The sequence below is a fragment of the Topomyia yanbarensis genome, chromosome 2 (genome assembly GCF_030247195.1).
Source record: "Topomyia yanbarensis strain Yona2022 chromosome 2, ASM3024719v1, whole genome shotgun sequence".
NCBI lineage: Eukaryota > Metazoa > Arthropoda > Insecta > Diptera > Culicidae > Topomyia > Topomyia yanbarensis.
This window is the reverse complement of record NC_080671.1, coordinates 241,370,264-241,395,209: the sequence shown is the minus strand read 5'-3', so window position 1 is coordinate 241,395,209 and position 24,946 is coordinate 241,370,264. Positions and strand designations below refer to the sequence as shown.

Genomic DNA, 24,946 nt, shown 5'->3' with positions numbered 1-24,946 from the left:
AAAATAAAACCATCATTGAAGGTTAGATGTTGGACGCAAAAACAAGCCGAGCAGATTGCTTATAAACTGATTCCGGGCAAGCGGGGTCAGCTGTTTGTCGTGCACAGTTGCTACCGATACAAATCGGATCGGTTGATAAGCGAGGGCGAATTGCATGGAAGTGCACCAAGTGTAAAGTGTTTGTTGTCATCGCCGGTCGTTTCGGTACACTCGAGGATTGTGGAAAGGAGCATGAGCAGGAACAGGATAAGAGTGATTCGTTCTTGGGCTATCAAAAGGTGTAACCTCCATGATCGGTTACATTATAAATCTCGACCGACGGTGTAAATAATAAACAACTTAAATATATAATATGTACATATACCCTAGATACGTTTTGATTTGTTTACCTTTTTATAATATTTTGAATTATTTTTATTTTTTTTAATTAATAATTATTAGTATCACCCTATTGAAAATATTTATTTAAAATTTGAATTTGCTATAAAAATACCGAATGCCCCTCGATCCTTTGCGTGTCCCAATTATCCCACCGATACAATTGCGCCCTGCGAAAGACTGTTATCTCGCTCTGATAGCAAGAGTCATCTCGCTTGCTATGTACCGTGAAGAGCGGAAATATCCACCACCCAGGACTTCGTGGGATATATAAGCAGGAGCCGACAATCATTCGGTCTCTTTTTTAGTAACAAATGATAGTGTTGGTGACAGTACGCGCTGTGTGCGGTAAAACTGTTAGTGCCAGTTGTTTCGCCTAAGTGGAAGAATCCTGACCGGCGATATCGGATCGAAAAGTTATCGAGGCCGGTACTGTTGAAAGGCCTGTGCATTTTACATTACCGACGGCTGATTCAGTGCAACATACGTTCGGTCTGTCACGACCGGCCCGTTCCGTCAATTAGCGGAGACACCACACCAGTCGGCGCAGCGTAGTTGACCCAATGGCAGTAGATACAACATGCTCAAGAGGAATGAGCGAATCAGGTGCCCAATATTGTTTCCTTTGTTTTCCTTCCCAACATTATTAACCCTTGATAGCACATGTAAAATTAAATGATATGATGAACTAAATATTTTTCTTATGGTGTTGTTTTTATTATAATTATTTCTTAAGATTAATAAAATGTAGTGATCTAAATATTTTTCTTATTTAAATATTATATGAGCCCTTTCCGCTCTCTAGTACTTTTGATTTCCGCTGTCGATATTTATATGGGAAGTGTTTCCGCAATTTTCTCCCGGATAGACCCTAGCCGAGCACGTGAAAAAAAGTAGTGCAAAAAAACTGATATTGAATTGTTAAATTGTAACAAATGGCGCCCAACGCTAAATAATTATAAAAAGGTTTTCAATTTTAAACAAAATTGCAACCCTTTCTTACCAGGCTCCGGGAGGAATTGCAACCAATATAAAATTGTTTGAAATATTTTTACCATTTGCAGGTTATATTTATATGATTATATTTGTGATTCAAGTGATTTATATAAAGTGCAAAAAAATCTTTCCGGGTGATGATAATTACTTTAGTGATAAATTTTACCGTCTCTATTGTTTGACCATTTACCAGAATTCAGCCTTTTTCATTTAGACTGACGGGTGAGATTAATTTCCGGGGATTGAGTGATCGTTACCTAGTTCTTTTGTTCTCATTTGAACGCTTTGTTTCGAAACCAATTGTTCTTTTTTTCGTTTTGAAAATGGCAGAGGTTAATCTAAATTTTGATCAAGCAGTGGAATGGATGAAAACGTGGTACTACGAAATGAGGATAGATCACTTAGAACAAGATGAAATAGTTTTTGAAACTACAGTTAGATCCATCGTAATTCGCGAGGATCCCACGTTTTCCCGAAGAAAACGTAGCTTACGGGACCACCTAAAAATTGAAAAAGAAGAAAATAGGTTATACGATGCTCAACTGTCAGTTGACATTGAAGAAGAAATTCTTTTATGTCAGCAAAAATGTGCTGAAATTTGTGGTAGGCTAAAACGAAACGATAGTACCATAATGAGCCGGTGTAAAACACGATTGTCACACTACGCTCACCGTAGTTATCAGCTCCTTAACCAAACAAATAAGACTTCGGAACTAGAAAATACACTTAAAACATTATTTTTTCAAATCGTAAATACAATTAAATCAGAATTTCACCCTGAACTGGAACGCGACGGGAACGCAGTGATCATGGAGATTTACTCGATGATGATACACCAGCTGGCGATGAGTCCGAAAATTCTTCGTCACCTGATGAATCGCAAGATCGAAAAAAGAAACGTAAATCGGTAGATATTGAAATGATAAATTCTCTCCAAGGTCGAATCGAGCAATTAGAAAACGAATTGGCAAGTATGCAGTGCCCGCGTAATACAGCCCCACCAGGGCCCTCAAAAAAGCAACCCTCCATTTTGAAATCAAAAGCAAATAATAACGCATGTCTTGACCAAGCCGGTACATCATCCAACACAGCTAGAAATGCCACTTTTCATCCAACCCTCGATAACAATAACCCATTCTTCGTTTATGCGAACCCGTACCAATACTGGCAACAGTCAAGCAATCACAACCCAGTTCCAACCGATCCTCGGGCATGTAATCACGGTAGCAATAATTGGCAAGAAGTAATTAATAACCATAGGCAACCTTACAATCATTCTACGACAAAGTTTATTCCCACTCCTCCGAGTAATCACTCTCAGCAAAGGTTACCGGTGTCAAAATGGCCCATTTCTAAATATGATGGCGATGATCAGGGACTTAAACTTAACGAATTCTTAGAAATTATACAAGCATTATCTGTGGCGGAACACGTTTCCGAAACCGAGTTATTTGAGTCGGCGGTGCACTTATTCTCAGGTCCAGCACTCAAATGGTACATGACTATGCGTAGTACCGGTCGCCTTTTAAACTGGCAACATTTGGTGCTAGAATTACGACGATCATTTATGCATCCAGACTTAGACGCACTTATTAAAATGAAAGTCTACCAACGTAGACAACAAAGAAATGAAACTTTCCTTGAATTTTACCACGAAATGGAAAGATTATTCCGTACAATGAGCACACAATTGCCTGACTACGAGAAAGTTCAAATTCTATTGCAGAATATTAGAATTGATTACAAAAAACAAATAAATTTTATTCCCATCGCAGACTTGGCAACCTTAGTAGCGGCAGGCCAAAAGGTGGACGCGTTAAATTTTTCAGCCTATAATAAAGTTTTTGGAAACGAAAAATCACTAGCCTCGCTAGAAAATTCCAACTCCACCAAACAAACGAGAAAAGACAGGCAGCAATCTCAGCCTTCACAACAGCAATCGAGTTCGCGTAACGCACCCAAACCTATTACCAATCAGTCATTAAACCACGCGTCCCAACGCAATGAATCTCACACTCAATCTCTCAATGCCAATGCCGCTAGGAATTCTAACAGGTCTTTACTTACCCTCGAGGCCCTAATAGATGGCCATTGTCCACCACCCTCCAACAATTGTTTCAATTGTGGTAAATGGGGTCACAAGATCCAAACCTGCAGACTACCGAGAGGTGTGTTGTGTGAAAACTGTGGTTTTCGCGGATACCCTTCTAATAACTGTCCTTTCTGCATAAAAAACGGCATGGCTGCGAGCGAAAATCGCCGTCCGCAAAGCCAGTAATTGCGTATAAATTCCAATCCACATTTTTGTCTAATTTCCAAATTGCTCCAGAAAATGTGTATGAAACTACTCCATCAACATTCTCCATTTCATACCCTTATCCCAACGATAACCGACCGTATACCACCGTGAGTTTGTACGGTAATAAGGTTCGCGCATTATTAGATAGTGGCAGCAATTTAACCATAATTAATAAATCGGTATATACACAATTAAAGTCTCCCAAAGTATCACCCCTACAAAACGCTATTTTACTACGCACGGCGAGCGGAGAGCAGCTTGATATTTTGGGACAATTATATCTCCCATTCTGTTTTAACGGGATGATGAAAGTTATTCCTACGCTGGTAGTCCCCAACCTTGCCATAAACTGTATTTGTGGCATGGACTTTTGGAAAAAAATCAATATTCAACCCCAGATTCACGAATGTCTCTCAGTGGAAGCCGATGACGAGTCGGCTATCAGTAACCATACGCCCCCATCAACAGTTCTCAATGCCGAGGAAGAAATTTGTATTGCAGAGATAAAAACCTTATTCTTATCTGCAAAACAGGGCGAACCACTTACATTGACTCCCCTAGCTGTTCACCGCATCGAAATCCAAGATGAGTGGAAGCGAAAACCTCCGATTAGACAGTTCCCCTACGTAATGTCTCCTCGAACTCAAGGGCTAGTCGCGGGAGAATTACAGCGGCTGCTTAAAGCAGGCATAATTGAACGCAGCAATTCTGAATGGTCTTTAAACTGCGTACCCGTTATCAAACCGAACAAAGTCCGACTTTGCTTGGACGCACGCAAAATAAACGAGCGCACTATTCGTGATGCATATCCTTTACCACACCCTTGTCGCATATTGGGGCAGCTTCCGAAAGCGAGATATTTATCTACTATCGACCTATCGGAAGCTTTCCTTCAAATACCTCTCGACCCACACTCCAGAAAATTTACGGCATTCAGTGTGCAAGGAAAGGGTCTATTCCAATACACCCGAATGCCATTTGGTTTAGTTAACAGTCCCGCCACGCTTGCCAGACTGATGGACCAGGTTCTTGGCCACGGCATTTTAGAGCCAAATGTCTTCGTATACCTCGATGATATTGTCGTGGTAACGGAGACATTTGAGCAACACGTGCGCTTACTGCGCGAAATTGCCAAGCGCCTGAGGCAAGCAAATCTAAGCATTAACATAGAAAAGTCCCAGTTCGGAGTCTCTGAAATCCCATTCCTAGGTTATCTCCTTGGTACGAAAGGTCTGCGTACTAACCCTGACAAAATCAGGCCAATTGTCGAATACGCAAGACCGGATACCGTAACCAAACTGAGGAGATTTCTAGGAATGGCGAACTATTACCGTCGATTTATACCAGGATTCAGTGGCATTACCTCTGCACTGACAGACCTTTTAAAAACTAAAACAAAAAAGATTATATGGAACGATCATGCCGAGAAAGCATTTTGTGACGTCAAAGAATTACTGATCTCCACTCCTATTCTCGGCAGTCCAAATTTCAACTTACCTTTTTCAATCCAAACTGATGCCAGTGACGTAGCTGTCGCTGGGATTCTCACCCAAAAACACGAAGAGGGGGAGAAAGTTATATCTTACTTCTCTCACAAGCTCACTACTCCTCAGAAAAATTATCATGCCGCTGAGAAGGAGGCACTAGCCGCTCTTCTAGCAATAGACGCATTTCGGGGCTATATTGAAGGCTATCATTTTACATTAGTCACTGATTCGTCAGCTTTAACACACATTCTCAACACTAAATGGAAAGTTGGGTCCCGATGCAGTAGGTGGAGTTTGGTTCTGCAGCAGTACGACATGACGGTGGCACACCGGAAAGGTAAAGACCATATCGTTCCAGATGCCTTGTCCCGAAGCACTGCTGCGATCCAGCCTTCCCCTGCCGCATCGTGGCGCAATTCATTAATAGCAAAAATACAACTTAAACCAGACGACTACATAGATTTTAAAGTTGACAACGGTCAACTCTACAAGTTTGTGACATCAAAAGGCGAACCCTACGACAGTTGCTTTGAGTGGAAACTAATTCCCGAACTGGATGAGGTCACTCAAATCATCAGGGAGAATCATGATGATGTATTCCACCCAGGCTTTGAAAAAACCCGCTCTAGAATTCAAAAGCGATACTACTGGCCCCAAATGGCCACAAACATTCGGTCTTACATTCAAAATTGTCAAACCTGCAAAGAAGTTAAACCAGCCTCCGTACCGGTGGCGCCCGAAATGGGTAAATTTAGGGAGGCCTCTCGACCGTGGCAAATAATATCTTTAGATTTTGTCGGTCCTTTGCCACGCAGTCGCAAAGGTAATCAACATATGTTAGTTATAACCGACTATTTTTCTAAGTGGGTTATGATACATCCCTTACGAAAGCTTGAGAGCTCAGCCATGTGTGCGATTCTTCGCGACCACTGGTTCTTTCGAAATTCCGTCCCAGAGATAGTAATTTCCGATAATGGAAGTCTTTTTATCTCTAAGGAATTTAAGAACTTGGTGGATCGTTTCGGAATAACACACTGGCTGAACTCCAAGTATCATTCTCAAGCAAACCCGGTCGAGAGGGTGAATCGAACGATAAACGCTGCCATTCGGACATACGTTCAAGATGATCAGCGCCTATGGGATACAAAACTACCTGAAATAGAATTAATCTTAAACACCAGCATTCACTCTGCTACTGGGTTTACTCCGTATTTTGTGACACACGGCCACGAACTTTCGGAAAGGGGGGCCGACCATCGCCTATTTCGTCACGGGAAAAATTGCTCAGAGGAGGAAAGGGAATCAAAGCGTAAACAAATGTTTACAAAAATCTACGATTTGGTCATCAAAAACCTGGCCAAAGCACACGAGACCGCGCGAAGGCATTATAACCTCCGACACAAACGGTTTTCCAAATCCTTCTGCCAAGGTCAACTCGTTTTCAGAAGAAACACTAAACTGTCTAGCGCGATCGAGCACTACAACGCGAAGTACGGCCGACAATACCTACCGTGCAAAATATCTGCGAAAGTCGGATCCAACTCATACCGACTGGAAGACCTATCAGGGAAAGATCTGGGGGTTTGGCCGGCCATTCATTTAAAGCCGGGGTAAAAAAAACACTAGGTCTTAATTTCATTCTTTATTTGGTTAGGCTGTATCCTTGTATCGGGGTGGGAAACTGAAAAAAAAGAGCTTTTTAATTGTAAAATATATACTCACCTGAAGCAATGAACCCCCGACGATTTCCCCGGTAACATAATCTAAAAAAAAGAGGTCCAAATTAGCCACCAAAACACCTTAAAAAAACATTTCCTCACCTAAAATAAGCAAACCTACTTTCGGTCATCCATTCTTCAACATAATGTTTTGTATTTGTTGATTCTCTGCTGTCATTATCGTTTTGACGTCTGACATTCTCCTCCGTTCAGGAGTTGACCTAACGGGTGGCACAAAAGTGGGTTCTATGAAAAAGAAAGGCAACCCGGTGCATTCGATGTTATATGTGAGGGAACACGGAGCACAGTGGGTCAAACCTGATCGACTATGGAAATTTATTATTAATCTAAATTCGATCAGTTCGTCGACAAACTAAAATGATCATAATTGAGAAAGCCTATAGAATAGGCATAATATTAGGGCGCCCTAGAATAGAGATAGATTTTTAGTTAAGGAATGAATGATGTGAAGCATGAGAGATAAGTGATTGATGTGAATGAAATGCCTGAATGTAAGATGCGAATGTGATATGATTGAAAGCGTACGAATGTAAGAATGAGCGAGAAAAAAAGAACAAGTGTGTTTCAATAATACTTAGAAACTTTTGGTCTTAGTTTACATGCTAATGACCGGATAAAAATAGAAGGACGATGTTTTCTCGATATCTTCGAAATCTCCTTCCATGAGTAATTCACCTAGTCAATCTAGTCAACCTTTCTTGGCAGGAATTTGGATGAGTTCTGGTATTATGGTCAAATGAGGGAGTGGTATGAAATACTATTTTATCTGACGGATCCTGAGATTGCAAAATAGCACAATTAATAAAAATCACCCTAAATCACAAATATACTCTTCCGTGGCGAGTCTCACCAATTGAAAATCCTATAATACAGCAGAAAAGATCCTTTGGGAAAATCATTGTTCTGTATTAAAATGGATATTCAAAGGGCAGTAGGCCCACGATTTATAATCTGGAATTGGATACCCCAAATCAAACTTCTTTTGAACATGGCGAGTCTCACCGCTCTAAATTCAAATAATGTGGTAGAAAAGAGCTCCTTATGGATCAATCATTGTTCTGCATTATCTTGGAATTGCAGTGGAAGCAGGCCCATGGCTTAGTCAACATATTTTAGTTTTTTTATAAACATGGCGAGTCTCACCGCTCTGAATTCAAATAATGTGGTAGAAAAGAGCTCCTTATGGATCAATCATTGTGCTACATTACCTTGGAATCGCAACGGCAGTAGGCCCATGGCTTAGTCAAAATATTGTCCCCAACATGGCGAGTCTCACCGCTTTAAATTCAAATAATGTGGAAGAAAAGAGCTTCCTATGGATCAATCATTGTTCTACATTACCTTGAAATCGCAGCGGCAGCAGGCCCATGGTGGAGCTTAAACACCACCAAAAAAAAAATAATACTTTTTTTCTAACCAGCTCTGGGAGGATTGTAACCTCCATGATCGGTTACATTATAAATCTCGACCGACGGTGTAAATAATAAACAACTTAAATATATAATATGTACATATACCCTAGATACGTTTTGATTTGTTTACCTTTTTATAATATTTTGAATTATTTTTATTTTTTTTAATTAATAATTATTAGTATCACCCTATTGAAAATATTTATTTAAAATTTGAATTTGCTATAAAAATACCGAATGCCCCTCGATCCTTTGCGTGTCCCAATTATCCCACCGATACAATTGCGCCCTGCGAAAGACTGTTATCTCGCTCTGATAGCAAGAGTCATCTCGCTTGCTATGTACCGTGAAGAGCGGAAATATCCACCACCCAGGACTTCGTGGGATATATAAGCAGGAGCCGACAAGCATTCGGTCTCTTTTTTAGTAACAAATGATAGTGTTGGTGACAGTACGCGCTGTGTGCGGTAAAACTGTTAGTGCCAGTTGTTTCGCCTAAGTGGAAGAATCCTGACCGGCGATATCGGATCGAAAAGTTATCGAGGCCGGTACTGTTGAAAGGCCTGTGCATTTTACATTACCGACGGCTGATTCAGTGCAACATACGTTCGGTCTGTCACGACCGGCCCGTTCCGTCAATTAGCGGAGACACCACACCAGTCGGCGCAGCGTAGTTGACCCAATGGCAGTAGATACAACATGCTCAAGAGGAATGAGCGAATCAGGTGCCCAATATTGTTTCCTTTGTTTTCCTTCCCAACATTATTAACCCTTGATAGCACATGTAAAATTAAATGATATGATGAACTAAATATTTTTCTTATGGTGTTGTTTTTATTATAATTATTTCTTAAGATTAATAAAATGTAGTGATCTAAATATTTTTCTTATTTAAATATTATATGAGCCCTTTCCGCTCTCTAGTACTTTTGATTTCCGCTGTCGATATTTATATGGGAAGTGTTTCCGCAATTTTCTCCCGGATAGACCCTAGCCGAGCACGTGAAAAAAAGTAGTGCAAAAAAACTGATATTGAATTGTTAAATTGTAACAATTCAATATCAGTTTTTTTGCACTACTTTTTTTCACGTGCTCGGCTAGGGTCTATCCGGGAGAAAATTGCGGAAACACTTCCCATATAAATATCGACAGCGGAAATCAAAAGTACTAGAGAGCGGAAAGGGCTCATATAATATTTAAATAAGAAAAATATTTAGATCACTACATTTTATTAATCTTAAGAAATAATTATAATAAAAACAACACCATAAGAAAAATATTTAGTTCATCATATCATTTAATTTTACATGTGCTATCAAGGGTTAATAATGTTGGGAAGGAAAACAAAGGAAACAATATTGGGCACCTGATTCGCTCATTCCTCTTGAGCATGTTGTATCTACTGCCATTGGGTCAACTACGCTGCGCCGACTGGTGTGGTGTCTCCGCTAATTGACGGAACGGGCCGGTCGTGACAGACCGAACGTATGTTGCACTGAATCAGCCGTCGGTAATGTAAAATGCACAGGCCTTTCAACAGTACCGGCCTCGATAACTTTTCGATCCGATATCGCCGGTCAGGATTCTTCCACTTAGGCGAAACAACTGGCACTAACAGTTTTACCGCACACAGCGCGTACTGTCACCAACACTATCATTTGTTACTAAAAAAGAGACCGAATGCTTGTCGGCTCCTGCTTATATATCCCACGAAGTCCTGGGTGGTGGATATTTCCGCTCTTCACGGTACATAGCAAGCGAGATGACTCTTGCTATCAGAGCGAGATAACAGTCTTTCGCAGGGCGCAATTGTATCGGTGGGATAATTGGGACACGCAAAGGATCGAGGGGCATTCGGTATTTTTATAGCAAATTCAAATTTTAAATAAATATTTTCAATAGGGTGATACTAATAATTATTAATTAAAAAAAATAAAAATAATTCAAAATATTATAAAAAGGTAAACAAATCAAAACGTATCTAGGGTATATGTACATATTATATATTTAAGTTGTTTATTATTTACACCGTCGGTCGAGATTTATAATGTAACCGATCATGGAGGTTACAAAGGAGATGACACAGGACGATCTATCGCAATCGGTGGAACTCAATGTTAAGAAGGAACAACTTGCTGAGGATGACGACGACGGAAACGGCGCCAACGAGCCAAACCGAGCTAAGCGCCATAATTTTTTTCGTATATTTTTCGTACCAAAATTCATTTTTCGATAACTTACCATTTACGTAGAAAGTCAAAGAACACTTGCTTGCTTTCGTTTGCTATTTGAGCTCCCAAAACATAATAGATATTAGAGTTCCTGGTGTTACATTGCATGTTAAAGCGATTTTAGATAAAATACCTCAAAATGGCGCTTGGTCCTATTTGGCTTAACACAGGCCATATAATTTCTTTTAGATTTTATTGCTGTTTTATTGCTGTCTGTTCTATCTTCTTGAAATATTTATTTACATGGTAATGAATAAAATATTTTTCATATTCTGCTTCCAGGTGTTTTTCACCAGTAGCTGATCGAAAACACTACGATCCGATCTTTTCAATATCGTCCGAGTTCTCTGCGTCTAGTAGCTGAATCTTGTTCTGGAAGTGTTTTTCGAATGATCTGCAAATCATCATGCTTCGATCACTGCCCACCAGGTTGATGGCGATGCCTGTTAAAGAAGAGGGAAGAAATACAATCTATAGAATCACAAGAATGAGTCGCACTTACCGAATTTACCGGTGCGTCCAATTCGATGCAGATACGTTTCGCAATCGGCTCGTCTCTACTGATCCATCGACAGGTCGAAGTTGACAATGGTAACCTGTTCGACATCGATACCTAAAACGAAAAAATCTCCGTAACCTGGTGCCGCAGCCAGAATGAAGTGGTGGAACTTAGCCCAAGACAAAACGTTCGTTGTAATCAATACCTTCTTTAGTCCGGCTCGGAATCGATTCAGAACGGCAAACCATTGCTCCACCGTTAAATCACCGGACAGTACCGCTACCGAATGACCATCCTACCGGCCCTTTTGCGTGTCTGTTTCCATCGATTAACAATGCCAATCACAACTGTCCTATACTCACACGACAGAAAATGATCGCCTGTCCGATGGTAATCACACCAAAGATGATCGAAATTGCTTGATATTTCTCGTCCTGGTTGCGGTACTTGATGTAGTGCTGTTTGATGTTATCTAGTGATTCTTGCTCCCGCGCTAGCTGAATCACGATCGGATCGGGTAAGATGTACTCGGCGAACTCCATTACCTCCCGCTCGTACGTGGCCAAGAACAGCGATCGTAACGCCCGCTTCGTTTAGTACACAAACGGCAATTTCTGAAGGTCGAACGCCTGAATTTTATATTCCAGTCCATCAGCTTACCGGGTGTTTCGATGATGATATGATTAATCAGCTTCGCCCCTTTGACAATCTTCTCGCCGCAGATGGGGTAACTAAATTTGATTTCCGGACAAAACTTTGTAATTTTGGCAGCTACTACCCCCTTCTGATTTGCCAGTTCATTCGTAAGGGAAAGACGACTCGACTGTGCATTGTCAGCGCGAAAGCAGCGGTTTTTCTTTTTTCTGACTGACTGGGCGATCATGTGCTGGGCGGATCGGCCAACAGAGTAGGTAGAGCCGTTTCCTTAATCTTGGAAGGGGCGTTGGAACCCATAGCATAGACTCCCTGAAGCAGTTCCGGCTTCATGTGCAAAGCTTCGAAAGTTTTAACCGAGCGGCGAAGAAGGATCCTTCCACTGCACCTCCAGATCCAGCTTTCCCTTTCATTCTACTAGACCTTTGAGAATAATTTTTATTAGCAAACTTGCCGGGCTAAAAGATGAATCATGGATATTTTAAAGCTGATACTAGATATTTCTGGAGAAAATTTAGAATAGGACGTAAGCAACAATGAGATTTTCTTTGGCGTCTTTTTCTGTTAATTACTCGGTCGTTTTAATATTTAGTACTCAACTCTTTTCATAATATTCTAGTAAAAACCATCGGCTTTCGATATGTACTGGAAAATTTGTACAAAGTGTTATAGTGACGTCGTAATTAACGAAAGAGAAAATAAACAAAGATAATCTATCAACGTTAATTATGTTCTAATAAAAAATTTCTCCAGATTTCGACTTACTTGAATGCATCTGCACCTTCCGTGTAGGAAGCTGTTTTTCCATTTCCACTAGCAGCTTGTTTTTCTTCAGGAGCAGCCAAAGTCAGAATTTCCATAATTAACGAACTCAAAACTGCAGGTGCAGCCGTTTCTACGGGAGTTACCGTCGCTGGTTCTACTGCCGGTGGACTAGGTTTTTCCGCATCCGCTTTTTCCGGACTGCCAACCGCCGGCTCCGGTTTCTTATCCTTGGTGATACTCAGATCGCTACCTTTTGTATTGAAAAGAAAAATACAAATCCTATGAAACAATGATCGCTCCAAAAACAGGTTAGGCACTTACGAGAGCATAAATTTCCTGATCCTCTGCCTTTTTGACTCAGTTATCGGCAGCATTTGCCATCGTTTCGACCGATTGTATCGCAAAAGAAAATTCTATACATGTTGACAGCTTGTGATGAAAAAATACCAATAATACACAAATCTTGTTTTTTTGAATTTTTTATCGCATTCTGTCAAAATTTCGCAAGCCTCCGAGCGGAATAATACCACTGTTCATTATTTCGCAAGAAAAAAGTTTGCGCAATCTCGTGGAAGTAATATGGAACTTATCGTTTGTCGAACCGTGTCTCGGCTAACTGCAAATTTCGGTATCGTTTTCGCGAGAGCTGCGTACCGCTTACGAAATGGAAATGAAAATTTTTTTCGCGAGCATTTCGCGACGTTTTTTATGCATAGGTTTTGTATAGGAAATTTCATTTCGCAAGAGGTGCATACTTAGCTTAATAGAGTGGTTGTTTTGAGCGACGCGCTGTGACATCAGTGTGCAACATAAACAAAGCTTGATTATGTTGCACAAGAGAGAGATCATCAGATCAGAGAGCTCAACAATCCATCGTATTGTGCGGGCCGATGATTTGGTCAACAAACGGCATCGAGAGGAAAGAGACTTTTAACGTACACATTCCAATACACCAGTTATTTTGCATGCGCTAGTATTGAATTGCTGGTGAATAAGTTTCACTTCTGTGATTAGCACTGCGTATCAGTCGAGTGAGCAGTTTAGAAACTGATTGGACTTGCGCCTGTAGTTTTTTCCTATTTTCTGCTTGGGCAACTTACGCGCACCTTATGTACATTTTAGTTAATAAATTGCTTATCCTAAACACTAGTAGCGCAAATCAGAATACTCTTCCTTTCTTTATGTACTATACTTTTAATGCATTTTTTCAGCTGCCTACAGCTAATTATATAGCTATTTGAGTGTTTTACGTGTTGGGTCTACTAAAAAGGTCTATATGTACTCGTCTCGATGCTTCAGGCATTAATTGAGATGAAACCAAAACTGTTATGAGCATTTATAATTTAAGTTTTATTCGGTGGTAAGTAGTTTCTTCAAAATCGTGCTTTTGAAGATTCAACATTAGATGAGACTCTCATCTTCAGTTTGGTATTTTCTGCTCAGCTGAACGGTCAGTTATTTTTTTCAACTGATAGTTCAGCAACGTGGCTTCAATTTACTGATTTTCAGTGATATATTTTCCGAGTTTCAGCAAAACAAACGCCACTTGTACTGAGATCTTGGTTAGCTGAGTGCTCGGCTGCGTAAAACTTGGTAAAAAGTTGCGGAAAAACTGAGAGTCGGTAGAACAAAATTAAAGGTGTAGCTTCCAATCTGCTTATTTCGTTAACGTTGAAAAATGTCTGTATATTTTTATGAACATATAAGATTTTCTCCTTGTTTCTATTATCACCCTACCTGTTAGATCAGAAAAGCACCTAAGCCATATTTACTGTTGGAAAATACTTCAAACAATAATACGTTCAATGTTGCTGCTGTATGCCAATCACTTAAGCGACCATAAATGTTTTTCTACGATTTCTGACCCATCTTAAAAAATCATTAAACACGAGAATGTAAAATATATTGAGATCTCTTGCGTAATTAAAAACACACTTTAGTGTTTAAATACAATATTTAGCGACATGCAAAAACTGCTTTACTGCCCCTCTTCGGTACCTTGAAGTTGTTTAGGCAAAACAAATGAAAAGCGCAATAATTGCAATGCGAATTTTGAAAATACTTTCGAGAGTCCACAGAGTTCCAGAACAAAAAATAAGCCAGCGGTCACTGCTTGATGAATTTTCGGAAGATCCGGAATATCCGCAGAATTGGTCAATTCACAAATTTTACATTAAATGCGGTGTTGTTTTTGTTAAAAAACTTTTTTAACTGGAACGAATTGGAATTTGAATTCGAGTTTGTGTAAAATTGGTCAATTCATATCCTAGAACTTATATGGACCTTAATCCAGTCACCAGTATATATTAATGTCAGTGAATCTACCAAAAATCTACTAAATACTCTGAGTTTTATCACTGGATGCATGAATTTATCAGTTATACGAATGCTTTGGATCTCCCAGGAGATTCGGATGTAGCTACGAAAGTGAACATTTGAGTGAAAGTTTCAATCTTATTTTAGTTGTGATATTGTACATGCTTTAAAAATTGGGGAGGGGGGGGGGGGGTAGGAGTTGCTTCTGTAATCTTCCGGTCATCACATCGCATGCTTTGGTATTCTTAGTATGTATAACAAACATGAAGATGTGACACAAGGCGCCAAGAGCGCACTAAAATCCTGTCAATCCTATTTTTCATTGGATTGTCTGCTCTAAATTGTAAGTAGGGGTTCTTAATTACCCGGCGGACCCTTCCTTTCAGGGCGGCCTAGGTGCTCCTACCGGAATTTCGGATTTTCGTATAATAACAAACAAAAAAGAGCAAAAAACAAATAAACTAAATTTACCGACTTTTATTCTCCTCTCTTCTGTGCTGCACTCTGCCGGTGAAACTAATCAGCTACTTTCGGCGATGGCAGAAGGCGAAGGTGTATCCGACCGGCCGGGACTCCGACGGCCGTGTTCTCCCGCAGGTACCGTTGGCTGCTATCGCAGCGGTCCTTTACAATTAGTCAGGGAGGTGAGCAAGGCTCTTTTGTTGGAACCTCCCTAGCGATGGGGCGATTAATCGCCGGGTCCACTCACTCCCCGTGAATGGCCCAGGTAGATACCGCAGTAAACTAGTTTCTAACTCGATGGCCGCCTTCCGCACTCGACTATCACACACCGCCTTGTCGCACAGCTGTTAAAGATGAGCAGCATAACCAGTACACACGAATTTTTGCAAGAGGAGAGCGGTAGCCTACCTAAGCCCTATGTTACTAATTCACAAACATAAAACAAAAATTATCTAACCTATCTGTACGAATAAAACCGTTCACAAACGCGAAAATGAACAAAAATTTACAACTAAATGTGAACGGTACCGAACAGCGGTGAGCATAAGGGTGCAGATAAGCTCAGAAACGGAATTCCGTTTTCTTGCATCCCTTTTCCGGCTGCCCTTTTTTCTATTTTTATCTCTCTCTAAAACGGAATGAAAACTATTCCGTTTCGTGATCAGGGTTGTGTTAAACTCGAAGAAATTCTCCGTTCCACAAATATTTGACATTTCGTTCCACAGCTTCCACATAGAGCTGTCAACATTGTTTTGACTGTTGTTACTCTGAATATAAACATTTGATATTATATTATTGCTATTAGATAGATTTCAAATAGTTACAAACAAAAAGTTAATGTTAAATCTTTTTTGTACCACTGTTGTTCCAAATCTTAGGAAAAAAAAAGTTTATTCAGTTGGTATAAGAACAGACATGCAATTTGAAGACAACATATATGTGTAATTAAAATGACGACGAAAATAAGTTGTTTTGAAAACGAGTGCGTAGTGTTCCAGTTATGACCTAGTTCTTGTGGTGGTCAAGTTTCATTGCATTATAGACTGCTTTTATGTGTATCAAAATTTATTCATTGGCTACCATTGTGAATAACTTGCAATGGACAAGTTCATCTGAAACCTTTTTATTAGATATTAAAACTCTAATCATTGGCTTATTGTGTCGCAGTTTTCCCAATTGTAGATAGTAAAATTAAAGTCGTTCCTAGCAAACAATCGTGCATTCTGTTGGTTAATTTGATCTGCATAGTATCAGTGAGTAGTTGAGGGATATAACAATATAAATATTCGCGATATTCTAATCTGCATCTGTTTCTCATGCTGAATTATCGATATATCGTTTTGCATCACCTGCTAGTAAATATATCATTTTGCCTCATGTGCTTTAGTATAATCATTGTTTTGCCTCACCTACTAAAGAAGAAAATTGATGTTGTTTATTTCTGTTTACAGTTTGTGACCAACGTGTATTTGTTCCTGCTGTCCAACAATTCGCTCGTTCAAAGGCAACAAACGGAGGATAGCGAATCGCTACCGGAACCAACGCAAATTCTGCTGATCGATCGTGTCAATTGCGCTTAACAACGAATCGCTATACTCCGGGCTGATCGTGGTCCGGCACAAGATGCTATACCGGATCTACGCTTGCACGGGAAATTGTAACATACCGAAACCGAATGAGGGGGAAGATGCATCAAACGGTGCGGGTAAGTTCGATGGCGAATAAATATGAAAAATCATTACTGACTTCCGTTCATTGCAGTATCGTCCCCACTGGGCTACCGACCAACGTGTAATTGTTCCTGCTGTCTGAAAAGTCGACCGGACTCGCTCGATCAAGTACCAAACGCGATACTGAGTCGCTACCGGAAGCGACACCAATTCCGCTGAAATCTATCGTTTGTGTGTTACCACGAACCGCTATACTCCGCGCTGATCGTGCTCCGGAACGAAATGCTATACCGGTTCTACGCTTGCATGGGAATTTTAATCGTACCGAAATGGTAAGAGTCAATGTCCATCTGCTTCCAGTGTGCGGCAATGAGATTTCAGCTCGCCGGATACACCACGGCCGCAGCTGCTTGTAGCAGGTGAATTTGCTCAACACCATATTACGTTTAAAAGCGACCCAGACCGCCCGAAATGTCACCTGATTTGCTCTCTGAACGCGTTGCTCATCCAGAGTTGCTTATTTTGGCTATTCGCAACTAACCTACACTGGATACAAGTCGTTCCTGCATCCGCCACCCGTGGACGCGCTCGATGGCTCTCAACTGAGTTTGTGTATGTATGTGAGTATCAAATAATATCACTTTTCTCAGAGATGGTTGGACCGATTTAAACATTGTTATACTCAAATGAAAGGTGCAACATAGCCATAGGCTGCTATTGAATTTTATTTGGATCTGGTTCTGGAGTTATGAGTTGGAAAGTGCGATCGCACATGAAATTATCTAAACCTTTGTGCTTTTTGCATATAAAGAAATACTATGCAATCACTCCACAAATCAACTTTTCAACTGAGACTCGGGGGCCGAATGTCATAATCCATTCGATTCAGTTCGTCGAGATCGGTCAATGTCTGTGTGTGCATGTGTGCACATCTAGGGGGAAGTGGCCCAATTCGGACCGCTGGCCAATTCGGACCCCCAGCTGTTTCTCAGCTATGGTAATATTATGAAAAGCACATATATCATTGTCATGGCTGTCATGTAGCTCTGTTTTATATCACAAAATTTTGCGGTTCTCAGTTTTCGTATGCGTGCGCTGGGGGCGAATGTTGTTTTGGAGCGCTTTTTTGAAAAATGTGTAAGCCAAAAAACACAATTTTCGTTGGCAACAACAATATATCAAGTCAAATGCATTATCGTGATTTTGGATCTACTGGATAATATCTTTTATTTAATATCTTGTTTTGGGCGAGACTATCAACTGTTTTCGTTTAATTGGTGTGTGAATAATAGAATATGGGATGAGCTTGTCAAATTCCAGCAAAAATCCGCATTGCCGTCGACGGGGGTACGAATCGATGGGTTGACTTTCTTAAGGAAAATATTGGCACAGAAGAACAGTTCGGTGACGGGGAATTTCGATTCCTGCACCGATTAATCTATGACTTAAGGAAAGCGGTTGAATTGCAAGGTAAGAACATTACAAATTAAAAAAAAAAAATTCACTCGTTACTGATGTCTATTTAACAGATAATCAAAACACCCAAATGCTACAGATTTTACAAAATCTCTCAAAGCGATTTAGAGCACCAGTTACGATAGCGAAATAAGTCGAATTCTGGTGTTGTGTGAAAGTTCTGGCCGGTTGTACCAAATCATGGCCAACATTAATACTTTGTCCCTGGCCCGTGACATTCTACCGAATGCATTTGTATTCTTGCGATCCAGTAACTCTCAGTTGGCTGCTACCGGCGGGAACCCACTTAATTCAAATTTCCCCTCGGTTGGTACACGAACGTATCTGGTGTTCGCTTGTTCCTATTGGACAACGGGCCGTATGTAGCACTAGTGGATTGCACTGGAACCTCGACAACCGGGCTGTTTGGTAAGCACTTCGAACACTCACTCTAGCCAGGAAGTTCAAATTCAATCAGAGAGTGCCGTACTTTGGTTAATGGGAACGACCCCGAAGGATATGTGATAAGAGTATTGCCTGCAACTGAAAATACGCGTTCATGTCAACGGGCTTTTAGGTGCCTAATAAAATTCCCTCATCTCTCTGTATGTTGCTTTATTAGATATAATACAAATATATTGATATAGAATGACAATATTTTATTTTCTTAAAGTAAAAGTGTCAATTTCTAGCTTTTTAGTAATACTGTTCAGAGAAATCGACCTCCGACAATTAATCGGCGATCGTCTTCACATCTAGACATGTAAAATGATTTAATTTTCGCGGGAAACCGGCACAGCATTATTGGTTCGTTTATTTGCTCCGTCATTTTTCGTTCCGGACCCTCCGGAATATCATCGCCAAACTCATAAAAAGTTCCATCATTCTTGGTGACGTTGTTCTCCTTTAGCCAGTCAATAGCATCGACATAGTTCGGTGGCATAAAATTCGGGTTAAGATGACCCCACGGAGATTTCAATACTCGATCGACAACATCTACTATCAAATCTTCCAGCCGATCAAGTAGCTCTTTGAAAGTAATAAAGAGACATTCACCCTCAATATAACTGTATTCTGCTAAATCACGGCGAGCAAGACTCTGCTCTGCACGGTAACTTTGAGAAATGCAATAGTCGCCCAATGCCGGCAAACAGGTTTCCATATATTTTTGTGAGCTTTGCGTCAGGAATGCTTCCGCCCTAAAATGTATTTATTGTTTGAGCAAATACTTTTAATGCGAACATTTTTTATTTACCTAAAATAGTCCAGTTTGAACAGAGTCGACCCTCCTTCAACTTGTGTTTGCACCAGCGTCGGCGGCGTTACCTCCGTGTAACCACGTTCATGATAATGCTCCCTAAATGCCATCATAATGACATCTCTCATCTTGAGAATCTTAGAAGTATTTTCGCCTCTAATCATAATGTGTCTGTTATCGAGCTAGACATCAGGATAAGCATCCTCGTTCAAAATAGAATCTGCCCCACCGGCCGGAGCTAATCCAATTAGCTACCAATAATCAACGTGCAGCTCATGTCCACCGGGAGCGGACTTACCTTCTGGAACCTCTGACACAAGGTATCGCTGAGAACGCTTTTCAAGAATTTTCTTGAGCTGAGATTTGGCTACTAGTTCGTAGGGTGATTCCGATTTTGCATCCTTAGCGTTTACATAAATTCTTGGGAAAGGTTCCTTGCCGGCGTGCTTCATGGCTTGTAGGATTGTTTTGAAGGGTTTTTCCGCTGTTCCATCACCGAACTCGTCATCGACACGCTTTTCCAAGGTGTAGAGATCGTCTAGAGGTGGTGAGAAAAATTGGATCAATATTCAATTATTATTATCCATCACCGTTGGTTGAATTTCAGCGGCCGTTCACTTTCCGGCAAGTGTAATGGATAAGAGTACTTACTGGCAACGTTTGTTGAGTGCCGAACAGGGGATTGATTTCCGTTTCATCCTTGTTACTACGAGTAGGTTATGCTTCTTTTACCATCTCAGCATAGATATCAGTTTCGGCTGCCAACGTCGGATGGTAATCTAACGAGAAGAGATTATATTAAATTCAAAAAAATTTTATCTTAAAGAAAGAAACCACCCAACTTACCACTAAGAATTGAAACTTTTCATAGCTAGCGTCATACTGTTGAACTTCGCTGTCCAAGCATTCCTGACATTCTTCCGGGTGTTGCATGTGCATCTGCGCCCCCCGGAACGAACGGTCGGGGTGAAACGGATAGTAGATTCTTCGTATACCACTAACCGTATCGTGGGGGATAAAACATTCCTTCTTCATAGCCTCCAACAGTTCTTAGTGCATCAGGTGTAGGATAAATCGATTCCAATTTTGAATTAGACTGATCAGATTGATGTTAGCAATGTTGCTTCGGTCCGAAGAAAGTATTAACCCCAGGGCAGCTTCTTCCGGAAAGAGAATTCCTTACAACAGCAGTGCGTAATGGGTCGAAGTGACAGCTGCTATCTAAACCAAGACTATTGAAAACTATAGGTAGGATTATTCAAGATTAGCTAAAACTAGTCGAGATTATTTTGGGAATAAAAAAGTTCACTAATTTATTTTAGTCCAACGTTTAGAGTGATTTCCCCCTAGGGGTATGGATGTTTTTTTATAACCGTTGGCTGAATTTTCGTGAAAAAGTATATGTCGCCACGCGATGGGAGTACAATGTACGATTATTTCAAGTCAATTTGAATAGCTTTCAATAAATATTTTCTTTGATATTTCACAGGTGCCATTAGTAGCCTTGAGGACAACCATAACAACTGGGTGACTAAACAGAACAGCGGGACATTATGATTTAGAGCAACACACCACCGTTCTATGAATCGTTGGGGTTTGCACCATGCGATGTAGAATAATATAGTCAATGAGACAAAATAACTAATCGAATGATTCACTGCGTATAGTTTTTCTCATGTTCCCAATCTTCTATTGGCAGACAGCCGCTTTAAATAATCGGTGCAACGTCGTAACATTATTTAGTGGATTCTTGGTGGAAATGTGGTGCTTCCTGCCGATGTTGGTGACTCGAAGGCAAACCGAATAAAAGGGCTCCAGATTGAAACAGTTAAACATATAGGGTAGATGATTTAATTTTTCTCAAACAATTAGGGTGCTACACTATGTTCCGATGAATATACTGGAAGAGGTAGAGATTTTGTGCGAAGTAGGGATACCAATTTTTTATCCCATAATTTGAACAGCAGACGATGTGTTCGGTTAGGTACAATAAATAGATAGGCTACGATGATATAAAGAGATGTAACCCTCTCAGTGGGAGGCACGATTCTCGAGAGTCTAAGATAGAATATTTATGCAATTTCACCCGATCGAAGTGAATTATAACTCTTACAGAAACATGGACAAATATATTGCGAATGAATAAATTATGTTTCTAAAGTAAATTGCTTTATGTATCGAAAGAAAATATCCAGTTAAGTTATAAAAGTTTGCCCTCTTGCTTTGGAACAATTCAGCAGTTTAAAACTCTCTTAAAATTAGACGTGCACACTCTGGGAGCCAAAAGCGATATACGAAGAATAAACTGAATCGTAATGACATTCTATAGAGAAAAGAAAGGAATTTGGCTTTCTTTCATTCATAATCTTTAGTAAAAACAGCGTGTGGTGATATTTCATTCGTTTGTCTATTCCTTATATAGTTTTAGTCGAATAGTTATCAGCCAGCTCCAAATCGCATTATGGCACGTTGAAATCTCGTATCGAGGGTATCCATTTCCACGTGTAGCCTTCAAAACTGCATGATCGCTGGTCCAAATAGCAGCTGTGTATCAAAGATGCTAACACGTTTCACTCGTTGTAATTTCGTAATTTGTATTGCCATACAAAAGAGCCTTCAACTGAAAGAGTACAGAAAAGAAACAAATATCAAACTGAATTTATTGAAAAACCCCGGGGATTGTTCTCGAGTTGCACTTTCTAGCAGAAGAGCAGGCCACTGGACGTGTTTCATTCCCACTTCTGCTAGAAAGTGAAACACCAAGGCAATCCACCGCCTCGGTATTTTTCAATGAAAAACGACATGAATGAGTTTACAAATGAAAAAGTATTATATCTTCAGTACAATGGAATCACTATCAGTGGGGGGAACCTTGTTTAAGCTTCCGGGGTGAAGTCTTCTCACTACATGATCTTCTTATTGGCTCCTTAAAACACTACACAAGATCTTCCTACACTAGTTTCTAATCTGATTTGGATTAATCGAATTACACATCATAATTACACATCATAATACCAATACACAAAGGTGATTTATTGTTCGCAATAGAATAGAATTTATCATCAGGCATTATTTCAACCGTACATCGCTCATCAACAATTTGTCATTTTTGTTGATATGGTGTTAAAAAATATCCACTCTCGCTAGCTTACTATTCGGAAAAACAACAACAAAACTCCACAAGCACTTCCGGAACTTTTTTATGCTCCGATTGTAGTGAAAAACTTTTGCTAATATATATTTTTAATTGCAGAAAGATAAATGTGATTGAAATTTTCGTTTGCTGCTTTTAATACTATATGTAAACAAAGTTTTTTATCTCTTTCTGACTGGTAACGCAACGCATGATGACACACGAAAGAAAAATTGATAGGAGAAAAAGAGATGATCGATTTGTTTTGCTCTGGTTTAGACATATGCACAGGGTTGAACATAAGTTCCACTGCGATCCACAACGTCAAAACGGAACGGAATCGGAATGGAATTTCAGCTTATCTGGGCCCTAATTTTACGTAAACAATACACTCTACGGAGTGTATACGCAAAAAAAGGGTATATTTCCACCCAGTGCTAAATTGTTACCCTGACGGGTTACAATCTCGCCCACACCGGGTGGAAAAAAATTGGCAACAATTTTTTTCTAAACTAACACCTAACACCGATACAATAATAATGAACGAAATGAATAAATAAATAAATAAACAAAGTAAACCTAACTACACCTAATCATTTCTTCCGCAATTTATAAATTTTCATCTCAAGAACTAATCGACCGGATGTTCTAACCGGTGAACTGTTTGTCTGTGTTGGGTCTGATAATACTGACAGCATACGCGAAGCGAGAGGTTGTCAGCCACTATCATTATTCGGTTATGGGTTGAACCCTAAATCCAATCCGAAACAACTCGATATTCCTAAAATTCTGCAAGTGACATTGACAATTTTCAATGTTCCAATTTGCAGGGGAACGGTTGTCGGCATTATTTTGTTCGTTTTTTTTGTGTATTCGTCCCTTTTCGCCTCAAAACACTTCGTACATGGCAAAAGAAACGTTTGAGAGGGACCAAAGAATGTCTTTCGCATAATTTAAACAGATCAAAATGATTCCCACTGGAATCAAACGAACCACCCCAGGTTTAACCAAAAACCCAAAATTATGCGAAATAAAATTTTATTATTCGATTCGAGATCGAAGATGCGTGGTGCTTTTTAACCCACATCTCCCTCTAACACGCACACCACCCTGATTCGAATCGGGCTACATCTGCATGATGCAGAGCATTGGTGCGAACATCGGGGTAAGTGTCAAAATTGATGATGGTGTCATCCATCGACAGGATGAATGAATCAAAATCAAAACAAGTTCGGTATCGCGAAATCGCCGTGGACGATGTGTTGTTTTCGCGTTTCTAACCCGTTCGTTCGGGTCGCGGGATTCCTGCCGGTTGGGAACTAGTGGCGCGAAATTAACGGTCCCTGTCGAAGAAGGGATTGGTGATTTTTTTTAATGTTCTGGTGCCCCAAATAAGGGGAAATTATATATAATTTTGTGCACCCGTAGGTGCGAGTGTTCCCCATGAAGAGGGGTTTTTGGAAAAAAACATTTATGTTGTCTGGCTGAAAGTTTTTTTTTATGCGTTCGGGACCCTAAAAAATGTTTTAAAGTGTGGGAATCCCACTTCGCCGCTGCCGTGCCAGGTCCCGGGGCATACGTTTACTGTAATTGTTTGATTACCTCACTGCGCGAGTGGGGCGCAAAAGAATTGTTTTGTTTGCTGAACACTGCAGAAAGTGTCAGGTTAATGCAACCGTTGACCGAATGACGGTACGGTGTAGTGTACTTGTTTTTGTTTTAAGTGGAGAATTCCACCCACCGTAACCGTCACCGGTGCCAGTGCATATATGTTGTGCGGATGATTGTTTACCACACTGCGTGAATGTGGCTCTGAAAAACTGCAAGAAGGTGTTGAAGAACCTTCTCGCGGCAGAGACGGAAAAATGTTTGTTTGTTTTTATTCGGACCAAAGTCCGTGTTGTTGCCGTCGGGAACTGACGGCTGCTTTTGGAAAACTCCCAAGTGAGTAATCCATATAAAAGCATACCGTCAGTCCACAAACGGCACGGAAAAGTTTTTTTATGCTGGTTTAAGGAGATTTGCTGGCCAAACTCCGAGATTTTTACCTGCTAAATCCTCCAGCTCGTAGGAGGATACACCCTTTTTGAGACAATTTTAGCCGGTAAGTATTGTGGTCCAAGTTTAGCATTGTACGACTCGAGTGCATTCGACAACTTCATGTTTCGACGGTACATCATTTGTCCCTCGTT

General features: G+C 40.3%; 2 protein-coding genes, 1 long non-coding RNA gene and 1 pseudogene across 6 annotated transcripts in view; 2 read left to right on the top strand and 2 right to left on the bottom strand.

Moving 5' to 3' along the window:
• Positions 1–21,786, top strand: part of LOC131682998 (conserved oligomeric Golgi complex subunit 7) — a 615,369-nt gene extending 593,583 nt beyond the window's left edge. For 2 of the 4 annotated variants that reach the window (XR_009304312.1, XR_009304309.1), the window contains 2 exons: positions 16,690–16,943; positions 17,000–21,786. The gene's annotated coding sequence lies outside the window, so the exon portion shown is untranslated. The remainder of the gene's footprint in view (positions 1–16,689; positions 16,944–16,999) is intronic. The other 2 variants (XR_009304311.1, XR_009304310.1) reach the window with 2 other exon arrangements.
• LOC131682999 (uncharacterized) lies at positions 1,448–7,285 on the bottom strand. Its single transcript, XR_009304313.1, has 3 exons — positions 6,981–7,285; positions 6,883–6,923; positions 1,448–1,874 (listed from the first exon to the last, which is right to left on the bottom strand). It is a non-coding gene; the product is annotated as an uncharacterized LOC131682999 (long non-coding RNA).
• On the top strand, positions 17,251–21,786 carry LOC131680165 (uncharacterized; annotated as a pseudogene).
• Positions 19,073–20,656, bottom strand: LOC131680164 (asparagine--tRNA ligase, cytoplasmic-like). Its single transcript, XM_058960887.1, has 5 exons — positions 20,468–20,656; positions 20,388–20,400; positions 19,920–20,159; positions 19,619–19,775; positions 19,073–19,562 (listed from the first exon to the last, which is right to left on the bottom strand). The coding sequence occupies exons 1-5, from the start codon at positions 20,654–20,656 to the stop codon at positions 19,073–19,075; spliced, it is 1,089 nt and encodes a 362-aa protein (XP_058816870.1).
• Positions 21,787–24,946: the final 3,160 nt, after the last annotated feature.